At 36.3% G+C, this 15,521-nt stretch overlaps 1 protein-coding gene across 4 annotated transcripts in view; it reads right to left on the reverse strand.

The window, feature by feature from the left end:
• The window catches only part of AMMECR1 (AMMECR nuclear protein 1), a 107,042-nt gene that overhangs the window by 45,185 nt on the left and 46,336 nt on the right, over positions 1-15,521 (reverse strand). For 3 of the 4 annotated variants that reach the window (XR_014259025.1, XM_082447693.1, XM_082447695.1), the window contains exon 2: positions 11,962-12,072. The exons of the other annotated variant lie outside the window; for it this stretch is intronic. Coding sequence is in view for 2 of the 3 variants with exons in the window: in XM_082447693.1 (XP_082303819.1) it covers positions 11,962-12,072 (111 nt within the window). In the remaining variant the exon portion in view is untranslated. The remainder of the gene's footprint in view (positions 1-11,961; positions 12,073-15,521) is intronic. 4 annotated transcript variants of the gene reach the window in all.

Consider the following 15,521-nt stretch of genomic DNA (forward strand, 5'->3'; position numbering starts at 1 on the left):
GAACACCAAACTGGACTGACAGGATAGCTGTGAAGAAAAAAGGCACATGAGGGAGACATTGCACCGCAGGATTCTAAAAGGAAAGAGAACTCAGGAGAAGTTGAGTAAGACTGGAATGAACAGGCTGAGGGTGTAAGGGAGATTTCTGGATTCCTGAGTTAAGAAACTGAGTCCCCGAATGAAAAGTTATTCAATGTTTGTTTGTTTTTCCTGTGAGCTGAGACCAGGGGATACCAGTTGAGTTAGCAGAACAAATAGCTGTAAGAAGCTTTCATGGGAGAAGCGGGAGCGATGTTACTGGAGGGGAACAGTATAGCAATGTGGTTGGGAACACAGACTTTGACAGAATCAGGTTCAAATTCAGGTACTGTCATGTAAATATTAGCTGTCATTCAGCAAGTCACTCAACCTCTCTAAGCCCTGGTTTTCCCTAACTGTAATATAAGTGAAATACCTTCAACTTCACGCAGTTGTTGAAAAGATTAAATGAGGTAACTTACATAAAATACTTAGGACAGGTCCAGCACACCCACAAAAACAGAAGTTATTATTGTGCTTAGGAAATATAACTAGTAGTATGTTGGAGGCATGTTTGGAAAAAAAATGGAAATCTAAGACACGAGTACACTTCATATATATATGAGTTTGTGTGTGTGTGTGTGTGTGTGTGTGTGTGTGTGTGTGTGTGTGTGTGTGTGTGTGTATGTTTTGCTTCGGGCTTCTCAATACACATATCCTATTACACTTGTAGTTTTGGTTGAATAGCTCCAAGGGCATTCTTCACTTTACGGAAATATGCCAAAAACTTGACCCAAGGCAGATAACTTGACGGTGAGATGTTACATTACAAAATGATTATTTTATTACAGGGTGCCTTGAAACTGTATGCTTCTTAACATAAAACTAAAATAAATAAATTTACATACTTTTATGGATCCCTTCTATTGTGGAAATTGTAGTGACAGTCTCCCTGGTGATGTCAGAGGACCTGTGTTCTAATCCAACACAATTTTGTGTGATGAGTTGTTGGGGGTACTAAAAGTTCTAGTGCCAGTTCTATCTCAGAATCTGTGGACTCTCTGGCCCAGACAATTCCAGAAGTCTAATGTAGGCAGTGAGAGAAGATGCGGTGGCAGCAGCTTCAAAGGTTTCAATAAGGGGCCAGTTAAAATTGTTATGAGTGGGTGGATGGGAGTCAGTTGTAAAGCTGTGTATCTTACCACTCCTAAACTTCTAAAGACTCAGCCATTACTCAGAGGGCAAGTTTAACCACTGCTGGTTAATGTGGCTTTCTATAAAGGATAAAGTGCTAAATACAGGCAATCTTTGACTTCTGGCACTTCAACTATAGCTATGTGGTAACTGGAGCTGTGGCAGTGGGTTTAGAGGTGTTTGAGAATGAAATGACTACTTAACTGGTAGTGAGTTCCAAGTCAGTGGAGAGATTCAGATAGAAGCTAGATGCTCATTTCTTGGGAGACTTTAAGAGAGATTAAAGTACCTGATAGTGGTTGGACTAAGATGACTTCTAAGGATGTCTTCCAGCTATATGGTTCCATGGTGAACATCAATTCAATCACTTATAGCACTTATAACAAGAGATTGACCTTACGTTAACCTGCTTTCTAAAGTGTACTGGGTACACTGTCCCCCGGCTCAGTCTAACTCCAAGTGGCCTTAAACTACCCCTCTCACTACCAATCAGCATCGGCAACTCCTACCAGCTCAAGCACACTGGCAGCAAGAGAAGGTGACAAACCTAAGCTAACAGAAGCAGACAGAAAGGGAAAAGAGTAAAAATGGTTCTCAGGATCGAGGAAAGTTGCTACAAAGTCATGAGCCTGGTTTCTGTTGATTTGCTTTGATGTGGCTTGCTAAACTACTGCTGAGAGCAATTTCAAAAGGGAGAGACAAACATGTAAAGCTAATCATTACAATCCAATATATTAAGTGTTATAATAGAGGCCCCAACAAAGTGCTACGAGAACATACAGACGGACCAGCTTTGCTGGGGAGTGTCTAGGAAATCTCACAGAGGAAGTAATGAGCAAGCTGAGTCTTGAAGGATGAGTAGGAGTTGACTGGCTGGAAATGGAGACAGGTGTGGTTGGCAGAGAAAAAAAAATGTTCAAAGCCAGAGAGACACGAAAGACTACATTTGGGAAGTGGCGAATAACTGTGCATGGCTGGAGTGTGAGGTTAGGGCCTCTGATGCTGTGCTTTTTAAGAAGGATGGGAATAGGAGATGGGGGGAGAGGCAGGGGCAGACAAAGATGGTGGCGGCACTTTAGAACATTAACTTTATTCTGAGTGAAATACAGGCTCTGGAATGACTCTAATTTTACTCTAGACAAGATGGGTAGACAGAGGGGGGGCTTCTTGTCTCGAGTATAAGGATTAACAATAACTGAGGAGAGTTTAGTCATGCCAGTGGGTACGTCTGTTCCCATTTTGGCTGATGGGGTAAGTGAGCTGCTCTGAGCAGTAACAAAAGCTATGAAGAGGATGATGCAACAGCATGGGAGGGCACAGATGCTTAGACAGTAGACACACACCTTAGTGAGCTGATACATGAGGCACAGGAACATCTCAATACACCAGAGATGACAACCTTAAAAGGCAGCCTTTTCAAAAAATGTCTTTTAAAAAGAGCAATTACATTTTATAACATGTCTTTATAACCTTATGAATTTAACAGTCATCCTTTCACCACTGAAGTGCTTAGGAGTTGCTTTAGCTGAAATCCACTGTTATCTGGGATGACTCCCATCCCTAGCCACTACTCTTTATTAGAGGTGGAAATTCAGGAAAAAGGAACTAATACACAATTTCTCCAGGCTGCTCTGAGGCCAGGGATCCAACCAGAGATCTCCCCTTTTGTCCACAGCATTTTCAGGCCTGTTGAAACCCAACCTGTGTTCTCAGTCCCACCGCTACTCCAAAGAGCTCTTTTTCCAATGTCACACTGGTTCTCTTCAGAGAGCTTGTGGAAAGAAACTAACATTTTTAACATTCTCTTTTTTTTCGTTGAGATTCAAAGCAATTATTATTAGACTTACTATTAACTACTTCTGAGACAGCTCAGTTTGGGGTACTCCAAATGTAGCATGTCTCATATGCTGAGACAATGCTGAGGTTTGGGGTGTGGTACTGGATCATCCACATGCTCTTACCTGAGGCCCCTTGTAATCCACTGCCCAGGGTCTAGGGTGCAGGCTGTGAGTCAGAGCAAAACAAAGTGAAGTGGTCCAAATGGGGATTGAACCTGTGACCTCCTTAGCAGTGGAAGTCTAACCACAGTGTATGGTTATTTACTGCTCTTCATAATATTGCAATGCAGCTCCACTCATTTCAAAGGCTTAGCAGCCTTCTCCCTACCTAGGCAAACAAATCAATCCCCCTTAGCCAAAGAGCAACAGAAGGCCATCTTAGAAGAATCTGGCTTAGGTTTAAAGCAGCCTGAAGAATTTAAGAGAGATCCTCTTTCCTCCCATCTTTAGTGAAGTGGTAACCTTTTAAATCAGCTTTGTGGAACATATAAGGCAGTCCTGAAAGTAGCCGGGTATAGGAACGGGAAGTTGAGTTCTGGGCAATCCCTTTAATCAAAGCTTCTGAAGGGGGCTTCCCTGGTGGCACAGTGGTTGAGAATCTGCCTGCCAATGCAGGGGACACGGGTTCGAGCCCTGGTCTGGGAGGATCCCACATGCCGCGGAGCAACTGGGCCCGTGAGCCACAACTACTGAGCCTGCGCGTCTGGAGCCTGTGCTCCGCAACAAGAGAGGCCACGATAGTGAGAGGCCCACGCACCGCGATGAAGAGTGGCCCCCGCTTTCCGCAACTAGAGATAGCCCTCGCACAGAAACGAAGACCCAACACAGCCAAAAATAAATGAATAAATAAATAAATAAATAAAATTTTTAAAAAAAGAAAATAAACTTGTTTAAAAAACAAAAAGCTTCTGAAGGATTTATTTTATGGCTTTTTCTGATCTTCTCTTTCACTACTAGAAAGGACACAAGAGTTGGCACTTCAATGTATAAATGTTAAAAATGAGGCTTAAATATGGGACATAACCTGCTAATCTAATTTGAATGATGAAGCCTATACTTCCGATATATTTATTTACAAGATAGCTTCGTGAGCTGAAGTAAAATTGTAAAACTAATAGAAAAGTTTTCTGAACATGAGACCAACTGTAAATCTATACTTTATGAATCTAATGTATTCTCTTCACTTTTAAATTTTAAACATACTAAAAATGTACATTTGATATTAACAATAATTAGAGCTACATTCTCAATAGAAGGTGTTAAATACCAATTTTCACCTTTAAAAATCCTTAGCACCTATGAAATTCTTATTCCAGTAGAACTTTTTTTAAGTTACCATTTGTCCATGTCTACTTTATTTGTTATATAGTATGGGTGTTTTAATTTATTTTGTTAAGAAGAAGCAGCTCAGAAAATGTAGCTCTTTAGAACAAGACATATTGAATGTTTGCTCTTTATTTAAAAAGAGAGAGACTGTAAATAAAATCTGGAAATTGTTTCTAAGACAAATATATTTATAATGCAAGATAAAGGGCTAACAATAAGTGTTTAGGCTTTAAAGAACACCAAATTGTTATCAATAATGAAAAGGAAATGTTTTCCAAAGTCTACTACTTTGGATATCCACATATGAGGTAGTTGAAAGTTTGGGGGAAGGGCAAAGATCACAGAGGAGGGCTGTTTCTTTTGCCTTTTAAGGAAATCTTTTAAAAAGCATTTGCTCATGCTCATAAAATAATAGCTGAAAATTTAATATTAAATTGCTGCACAAAAACCTCAACATTCAATTATTTTAGAGTACTCAAATTACTAGCAACATTGTCCCCTAGAGTGGTAAGAGTATATTACTTGCATGCTATTCTAGAATGAACAGTCGCCTTGAGCATACATTGGTGTGAGCATCTTATTCTTCCAGAACACTAAGATACAAATCTGTTCTCTTGTTCGTTCAGGCCCTAATGACTCAAATACTTCAGACATTTATAAGTAGACCCAATATTTATTTTTTAAATGTTCAGACAAAAGTAAATATATTGTTAAATGCCTATGGTATGATTTTAGACCACATCTAATATGATAATAATTTCATACAATATTTGTGTTCTAACTTATCTTTACCACTTCATCCTTCATCCGAAAAAATGAAGAATATCTCAAGCAACGATTCTCAGGAAAGGAGGGAGATATCAGTTTACTGGACTGACACAAAATATGAATTTATTTTAATGGGACAAGAGGAAAGTAGAATCTAAACTGTTAACTTTTAATTTTCTTCATTTGCCAAGCATCAGGCTATAATCCAACTGGTTCTAGATATTCTTTGGTGAAGAGTATGTGTGTGGGTACTCTGTTTCTGAGGTTTTATTTTTTTTCCATAGCAAGTTCATTCCGCCTCCCTTCAAAATATGTGTTAGTAAAATCTCTCAAAACACCCAATACCTTGTATGTGGTCACTTTGATAATAATAATTTACACACATCCCTGTAATCTGGACTTTTTTTTTGTCCATGTAGGATAAAAACAAACCAAAAAGTGGTATAAAGTGTTCTGCTTTTACTCAAAGTGAAGTAGGGATGGACCAAATAAAATAATTTCATAAATTGCTTTAAATACATTTCTGCTTTTATTACAGATATAGAATATCTGTTCATCCATTATCACCGCCTCTGACTTTTTGGCAAAAGTCACTTTCTACCTAGGACTGTAATTATTTATATAGCTTATCTCTCCTACTACATTATAAACTCCTAAGGCAAAATTTAGACTAGATTTACAGGATGAACTGTTTAAACATAATTAAAGGGAGAAAGAGCAAAGGGGTAAGGTTTAGAGTTAGATGTAAGAATAGGGTCAATTTCCTGTAGTTTACCCTCTCCTTATGAAACACAGAAACCAAGAGCTCTGACAGGGCAAATACCCATTATCAGCTTCTCTCACACCTTCACCTTTTTCAGATGGCTTTTTCTGATTTTCTACCCAAAGGCATTGTACCTGTGGCTCTTAATCAAAGCAGCACAGGGATTCCAAGTAGAGACTCTGAAGATCTGAAAGATGTGATAAGGAATTAGAATCTGATATACTCACTACACTTAATTTCTGTGGCAGTAGGTGCTATATGAATTCAGATAATTCTCTGTAACTCAGGAGTCATCACCCATACCGGGAATGGTTCTTGCTCTTTGGTTTCTCCTGGCCAGTTTTTGGCCACATCTCTGCACATTAGCACAACCACGGGATAATGAAGGAGTGCATTAAGCTAGTGGCTAAGATCAAGATTCCAGGACTCCACAGATTATATTTAGCTGTGCTATTCTATGGATAATTTCGAGTAAAAGGCATGTAACAATCTAGGTTCCAAACTACACCTCAAATTAAATGCTTATGAAATCTGACAAACACTTAATTTCTCATTTGGTAATTTATACACTGAAACTAACAAATTAGGTATACCTTTTAGGACTCAAGCCATGCCACCTTTTGTAAAAGGCAACAAAATGTAGATTGTAAATTAAGATAATTAATTTTGCATAGTGTTTTTGATAGATCTAATTTCTCTCTCCAAAAAGCATATTTTAGCCAGGAGCCTTGCCACAGACACTTGCCAAAAATAGTCTGGCCTTAACATCTCCAGAATGAGCTTCGCTGACAATAGTGTACAGTCAGAAGTGACTCATGTACAGCTTTTCTTTTCATAAGAAAAATCAATCTGGCTGATATTACCGTGAGGAGTGGGGGGAGCTTGCTTAAACTAATTATTCACAGGGAGCCAAGTCTAGTTACCGAAAATAATCAAGAAAAACAATGATCACAAAATAGTCCGCCCTGAGGGGGAAAATATAATTATGCTGCTGTCAGTGGTTTTAAACTCATACTGCTTTAGAAAAATGCCAGATTACAACACCAAAATATAAAAGCAAACTTGGTTTACAATGAATCTAGTTACCCAAAAGTACCCAATCTAGCCAGGACCCTTGAAAGTAATAAAGTAGGTCTGTTAGCTATTTGCAGTATCCCAAAAAGCCTAATAGTAAGTGAACATGTGTAACATGTAAACAAACAATCATCTTCTCTCTCTCATCCCCCCCCCCACACACACACCCTTACCTCACTCTCACACACACAAAAAAACACATCACCTTTTATGTGGTCACCCTATTCCCTAGAAAGAACAAACCTCCCTTGCTATTTTCTCAGAATTAAGCAGTGCAACAAAGTGGCATAGTTCTGAATCAAGCTCCAGACACTGCCTGCACCTGCATAATTATTTCACTGCCAAGATGTCTAAGAACAACCAAGTAAAGGAGAAGAAAGGAAAGACAGTCTTTTAAGCGTGATGATAGGCCGTATTCCTGTTTGATGAAATAAGAACACATCTATTAATCACCTACATATTCTAGAAAAATTACTATCAACTTGAATTTACATAAAGAAATAGACCTACACTTCACTGGATAATTATTAACCAAGATTTTAAGGAATTTTCTTTGACTGAGATGTTTGTGTTCATCTATATTAATTGTAATTCTCCTCTTTATAAAACTATATAATCTAAGTACTAAAAAAGAGGAAACAAATTTGTCTTTGCTTTCTAACAGGTAAAAGCCACTAATGCAACTAGCTTGATAAGTACTAGAAATTATTCTTTTTCAAGTGGGACAAAGAATATTTCTACCTTGAAGTTTTGACCACTAATAAATACACTAATCTGTGAACTTTAATTTCACCATGGATAAACTTCTATCAATAATTCTGAGCTCTCCATCCTGCTTCTTATTTGCTATAATCTTTCCTGCTTTTACTCAGGTCAAGGAAATAATAATTGTCTATTTAATAGTTCAACGTTGTAATTCTCACAAAGTTTTCCTGCTACCTACACAGAAACTATGTATTTTTACAATTGGGAGAAATCCTCAGCCTACTTATAAGGTCTTATTCCAGTCTACAATAAATCAAAATTTCAATTAGGAGAACATAAAACTTGACTATGACAAGTATTTTAATTTTAAAACAGTATATTTATACATAAAAACTTAATCCAGGATAGGCATTTCATTTAAAAAGTACCTGGTCATTTTTTACATTTAGGTTTTAGAGATTAAGGGACCACAAACAAACTAGATCATTATTCTCTACAAAGTGGTTAGCTTTTTAAAAGAAGAAAGGGTACTCATACGGATTTTTGCGTGCCCATGTTCATAGTAGCATTATGTGCAATAGTCAAAAAGTAGAAGCCACCCAAGTTTCCATGCATGGATGAATGGACAAACAAAATGTGGTAGATACATACAATGGAATATTATTCAGCCTTAAAAAGGAAGGAAATTCTAACACATGCTACAACATGGATGCACCTTGAAGACATTATGCCAAATGAAATGAGCCAGTCACAAAAGGACAAGTACTGTATGATTCCACTTATGTGAAGTACCTAGAAGAGTCAAATTCATAGAGACAAAGCAGAATGATGGCTGTCAGGGGCTGGGGGAAGGGGAAATGGGGAGTCAGTGTTTAGTGGGTACCGAGTTTCGGTTGGGGAAGATGAAAAAGTTCTGGAGATTTATGGTGGATGGTTGCACATCAATGTGAATGTACTGAACGCCACAGAATTATACACTTAAAATTGGTTAAAGTGGTAAATGTTATGTTATGCATATTTTACAATAAAAAATAAGAGTATAGCTGAGTAACATTATGAAAACTGAATAATAATCTATCTAGTCACAGATGAAGACAGTGAGTAACCAGATATCCTAATGTTTTTTAAAAAGACACCTATACCTGATGAGTCTTTAATTTCACTGTTTATTTTTTGTTTTGCTCTCTCCTTCCCTTTTATCCCAAATACCCTAAGTTCATTTGATTCCATTTATAAGTTTCATGATTTATAGGTTTTAAGACCAGACTCCAAGAATCACCAACTATTATGTTCAGAAGAATTGTATTCCTCTTGAAGTCTAATCCATTATTTACATGTAGCCAAAGAACACAATTTCATACCATACAGTAGTACATTTTTGTAATAAGCATTATCCTTTTCTACAGTATTAATCCAAGTCAATTTTCTTTTGACTAGTCTATGCAACCCTGAGTTATATACTTTTTATGATTCCATCTATGGATTTTCTGGAATTTAAAATAATGTTCTAAAATTTCAGTCGTAACTGCTAACTAGAATTTTTGAAGAATTATTGACCCATGATTAAACAATTTATAGGAACCTGCTTTCAAGTTCATTATTTTCACCATGAAGCTACAAAACATATATTCTCAGAAAATTTTATTTTATCTTATCTTAAATGTAGTAGTTAAGAGCTTGGACTTTGCAGTCAGATGGCCTGGGTTTGAATCCTGTTTCTACCACTTACTAGATGTGTGAGTGGGTATATTATTTAAATTCTCTAAATCTCAGTTTCCTCATTTTTAAAATGTGGATATTAATACCTAAGAGTTGTTGTGAGGACCATGCATATAAATTAATACCACTAATAACAACAGCATGTAGAAATGATAAGTACCCTATGGGACTGAAAAACATTATATTGCAACTTTTTAAAATGATGCCACAGTTTTGACTCTAAAATGAATCCAGAAAAAAGAGCAACTGTCTATTTTAAGACTTGTTTTCTTTGTTCGTCTCTTCCAAATAACTTCATTCTTATTAACATATTAAGCAAAAGAAATGAAACCAAACAAAAATGAGAAGACCAGGTACATATATGTGTATATACACACACAAACACACATATCTCTCTAATGTGCTGTATACAATTTCAGGAAATTGTATAGAAAGATGGGGAAAAAAGCTGAAAAGTAAACAGGAAGAGCCATAGACTACACCTGTATATGTACAAATACAAATACAAATGTAGGCAAATTTCTAAGTCCAACTATTTGAATGATTCATTCCGAATCATATTATTGTCAGAAAAAATATACTATAATTCTTCTGGTAATTGCCCTAGGAGACAGATTCACAAGTCCAGAAAAATTGGATATTTTCATCCCTTTTTATCAATGTAGGCAAAAGAATTTCATATTTTCTTTAAGTAAAAACAAATTGCTACTATAGCTACTACTACTAAGGATTTCTAAAGTATATAATATTTGATACTGGGATTTCTGCCACAATTTCACTTGAAAGTACAAAGGTTTTCTATACTATCAATTCAGGCTCCCCAACTATAAAGAAAAATGGAAATTTTATAACATACTTCTGTTTCTGAAAATGTGTTCCTTGGAGCACTAATGGCATAAGACACGAGGGTGGGAGGATAAAAGGGTTCTGTAGTCAAAAAAGTCTGGGAAATGCTGCATTCTGTATCCCTCAGAGATTCACCACACCATTAACATAAAAGGTTCTGAGAAACCCTGCAGTGAGCAGAGCTGTTTAAATTTGTTTCACTCGTGTTCCCAAAATTTATTTGGCCATAGAATTCTTTTTTCAAGCAATACCAAGGAACTGGTATTCCTCATAACAACTTATTTTAGGAAATATATAATAAATTGCCTTTGATTAGCTATTTAAAACGTAATTTCATATGCACCTGTCCTGGCAGAATTTGCTAAAGTCCCAAAATGAGTCCAGGGTATTTTGTGTCAGCGAAAAAAAATCTAACATGCCTAGACTTATAACTGTACTATCTTTAGTAAATTGTAGTTATTTCCAGAATGTGTGTTTCAACCCCCTTTCTGCCTAATTATTATTTAATCAAGTCCAAACACCCCATTTCTAATACCTGTGAAAATCTAAGAATGAACATGACCCTCCAAGCCTTTCCTTTTCTTTCTGGGCTTCAGTGTAAGCTAAGAAAATCCTGTAGCTGTGAGCTACATCTTCAAATATAAGAATACTAAACTCAGTTGCCAGCATTTTATTAACTGGTGCTATGAGCAGCATTTATGCAATTCTATAGTAAAATAATGAATCTTCCACAACATTAATCCTGAAGCAAAGTAGTGACTGATTATTACTTCATTCCCCTGACATCTCCCTAATACTCCTATTAAGTATAGAGAACAAAGTACTATAATTACTACTTTATCTATTGGAGATTGAGCAACTTACCACAAGTACCAATAGTCAGCAGGGACCAATTTCTTGTTGGACAGACACTGTGCATATTACAACTATAGAAACTGTATCAGATAATCACCCTGAAATATGAACAAAAACAGGAAATTCCTTTGCTAATAGCTTATTATTTAGGGAATTTTCTTCTTTTGAAATAATTTTGGAACACAATTTGTTAGAAATCTAAACTTGAACCAAAAAAATCTGATGGCATGCTAGATAGCTTTTTGTGAGTTCAGAAATTAAGAACAAAGTCTTAACAACTGTAATGAGGCATTCATTACTTTGTCCTTGTGTTGGATGAAACAAAATAAGTAAGCTGCAATTAATTCTGGGTAAAGTGTGAATGTGAATGATTATGCTGCCAGGCTGTTGCATCACTTTCTTCTTAGGTTCTCCCTTCAATTCCAAAAGTACATAAAAGTGTAACAAAATGTGTGAGATGGAATAGACATCAACAATTTTTTAAAGCCTAACAAAGACGACACAATGACTATTATTATGGAAATAACACATTTAAGTAACCCATAGATATTTGGTCATTGATTTTCAAGTCATACAAAATAAGATGGCCACTGAAAGAAAAAAAAAAACTCTTTAAGACATCTATGGCAGAATACATGTAATCACAGTATTTTATGTTATGATAAGATATATCAATAACATTTTATCAGAGACAAGGCAAATGGTCGAAGAGAAGAAAAAAGTCTGACATGAAAGGAGTCAAGAATGCTGACAGTTCAGGAAAGGAAAAGGAGTTAAAGTATCAGGTTCAAGTTTCGTAAGGTTTTTCTTTTTTTTTTTAATGTAGAAGCAGAGGTAACAAAAATTGGTCTTCACCTGGTAAGTGTGTACTCCCTGAGTCCTGAATGCAAATTCATGGCAGAAAAAGTACCTATGCATCCACGCAATCTTTTGTCTCGACCAATCTTCCATGTTACAAACAGTGGGCTGTAATGGAAGATAAAAATAGGGTAAATCAATCAATTCAATTAAAAGAAGTATTTGTTGAATATTTACTATATCAAGGTTAGGTGCCTGAGCTATAAAGACCAGAAGACAGGCCCTCGGGGGCTTAGCATCTAGCCCAGTAGGACTGCGTTTAACAACAATTATAGCTATGCTGTATTGAATGTATTCTATATGTTAGAAAGCCCAATAAATGGTTTTAACAGATTATCTATGTTAATCCTCATCAACAACTCTAGGAGGCTGATACTATTACTAACTTTCCTATCTTACAGATGAGGCAGTCCCACAGTTAATACATCATGAAGTAGGAACTCAAACCTGGCCAATCCTGACTACAGAGCCATTACTATACCTCATTCCTCATTTAAACCTCAAGTCACTGATTGATTCCTAAGTCTAGTCTAGAAAATCAGGGGAAAAAATAAACAGATTTGATAAATACTTACTGAATGTATGGGGGGGGGTGTGCAAAGCACTGTGAAAGGTGCTACTGGAGATACACAGTTGCCTAAAACATAGTCTTTGCTCTCTGGGAGCCAGTACAGGAGGAGGGCATGTTCACAGCTAACTAACGTACAGGAGGAGGGCATGTTCACAGCTAACTAACACAAGGCAAAAGGAAGTAAGTGCTATAAGCCATGTCCAAAATGCCATAAATTAAGCTACTGGGATAGGAGAAAATTTCAGTGAGTTTGATCATCTTCAGCTTGGCCTAGAAGAACGAGTAGGGTTTGGAGAGGTGAAGGACAACAGCAAATATTAACAAAGTAATACTCTGAAACCAGAAAGTTTATTTTAATTTTCAGATAAAATTATTGCCAATAAATGCAATCATCAAACATCAAAATATCAATTATAATAAAATGGCAACAAGAAAATAATTTAGTTGTTTTGACTGTTGTTGTTTTAAGAGGGTAATATAGTTTTAAATGAAGTTTAATACAATAGATGTTTGGATTCTGCAGCAAAGCACTGATAGTCTCAATTAATGGTTAAGTTTAAAAGCAATTCGTTTCTAAACAGAAGCAACTTTGTCAGATTTTATGAAATTAATTTATACATTTTAGGACATTTTGTAAAAAGATTAATACCCTACAGTTGGGCATGGTTCCTGTTAATATGAGTATTCACAGTATTATTGGTAAAATATAATACATTTCTGCTTTCTAAAAATTAAAATTTTGGGGGATATACCGTATGTCATATATCTCTTATAATATGCTGTTAAGTTGGAGAACACATTCTTTATTTAAAGTACTCTCTAATCAGTCATCAGCAGTTGGGGAAAAAGTTCAAGTACTTCGATCACCCACCTCGGACATTTAAATTATGCTGTGTTCTGACAAGTAACCACAATGGCAGACAGGTTCCCAAATAAATAATGCAAACCAGGGAGCAGTACTAAGAATTACCTCCTTCCAAGAGCCAAATGCCCAGAGGCATTGAAAAAGATGACTAAGTACAAGGCCAAGTTTTGTCAATGTTAGTATTCACATGCTGGATGACCTACACTAAAGGCCCTAAAATAAAAAGCAAAAGGTAAATTCCAGGGTTTTTTTGTTTTTGTTTTTGTTTTGCTTTCTACATCATATATACTATCTTATAACTTGAGACAGGATTCTAATGCTCCAGATGAAATTTTTCTCTAATTGCTCTTGACTAGTAGTTGATCAGGAAGATAAGTATTAGATGGGATCACTTTCTCACCAATTCTTCTATTACTCATACAAATACTAGTATCCTAAAATTCACACACGTTATCTTTAAAGATGAATTTCACCTCTTCATTTTTCACCTTCTAATTTGGTAGAGTCAACGTCAGCAACCAGTAAATGGACAGTAAGAGGTCAATCCTCTCCCATAGCAATGCCTATACAAAAGAGCTGTGTGTAAGACAGGTCCCTTGGCAGATTCAGAACAAAGTGAATCATACTGTAACATATATATAACATGTCTTTAAAATACCATTGATGGTTTCTCAATAACACAGAACTAAGTTGTATATTCTCTTCCTCAGTGACTTGAGTGGAAACCTAGAAGTATGAGTGAATTCATTTCCTATCAAAAACATGAAAGTCATTTACAAGTACTTTACCTTCAATCCTCTTGTTTATCCCACTAAAATAGATATGTACGCCATTCTTACTATAACCCTGTCTATTCAAGCAAACATTCAAAATTTGTAGAGTAAATAAAAAAAGAACACCATTAAACACTACACTATGAAATGTGTTGGAGGGCATTCAAACACATAGTGGGAGAAATTATACACAGTTTCTTATTAGGCTATGCTATGAATGATGAAGGAATGATTCACTCAGAGGGTAGGGTGCTAGAGGATAAGCTGCATTTTGCCAGGCACTCCATAGTAAGATGTAAAAGTACACAACACTTTCAGGGACCAGGAAGTAGTCTGCCAGTCTTGATAACTTGTTATCGTCTCTTCCAGATTTAACATTCTATGAATTTTAGGCACTGTTGAGTATATGTTCTCAAGAGCCCTCATAAGAGGTAGAGCAGATACAGAATCATCTGTACTCTCCCTGTTCCTTACCTGCCCCAGGAAACATCCTCTTTGGGGGTTGGTATTGCAGGGAAGTATCTGTGTCAAAGATGGGAGGGATTGCTACTTGACAACCCCACTGTGTTTAGGACAGATGCCTGAAGATGGAAGAAATCAGACTTTTAGTAGACAGAATAAAACTATTCCTTCAAAATCTGGGACTCTAATTTTTCATTTGCAAATGCCCATCCAATGTCTTTTATAAAGAACATGTATATGGAAATTTAAAAAAAACCAAAATATCTAAAGGCAATATTTAATGGGGAAAAGAACTTGGGAAGTTAAGCATTTTAAAGTAGACTGAAACAGAATAAACACCACGGAGCATGAGAGATTGTATCTTGTGTGTGATAACTACTTTACACAGGGCAATGATTATGGGAACATTCAATACATATCATCTAAACATAGCAACAAAAGTTTTTCTTTTCCCAACACACAGAGGGAAGAAATAGGCAATTTCATTCTTAAATGTGTTATTAAAACATGTATGAGTTCCCAAAAGGACATAAGACATCAGCATAATCAGAGACAGATCAAAGTAGAAAAAGGGATTTGAGCCTGTTGAGAGCAGCAGCTTACTCAATGACAAGGAAATAAGGAAAACAGTTCATAGTAAGACAAAAAGTGAATGTTTTTGGAAAATACTTTTACCGTATGGTTTGAGGCCACCTATATACATTGAAGAAATACTACAAACCAGAAGGGGCTCAAAATGAAATGAAATATTAATGGAAATGTTTATCTGAAGGTAACCAGACATAGCTTTTTAAGGAATTTTCCCACTTCTGAACAGTTTGTGCCACTATGTTCTGAGAAGTGTTTGGAGGAAAGTAAACTCTCTCCATTTTTCCAAGTCTGTAGA

The sequence above is a fragment of the Balaenoptera physalus genome, assembly GCF_965194825.1.
Source record: "Balaenoptera physalus genome assembly, chromosome: X".
Classification (NCBI taxonomy): domain Eukaryota; kingdom Metazoa; phylum Chordata; class Mammalia; order Artiodactyla; family Balaenopteridae; genus Balaenoptera; species Balaenoptera physalus.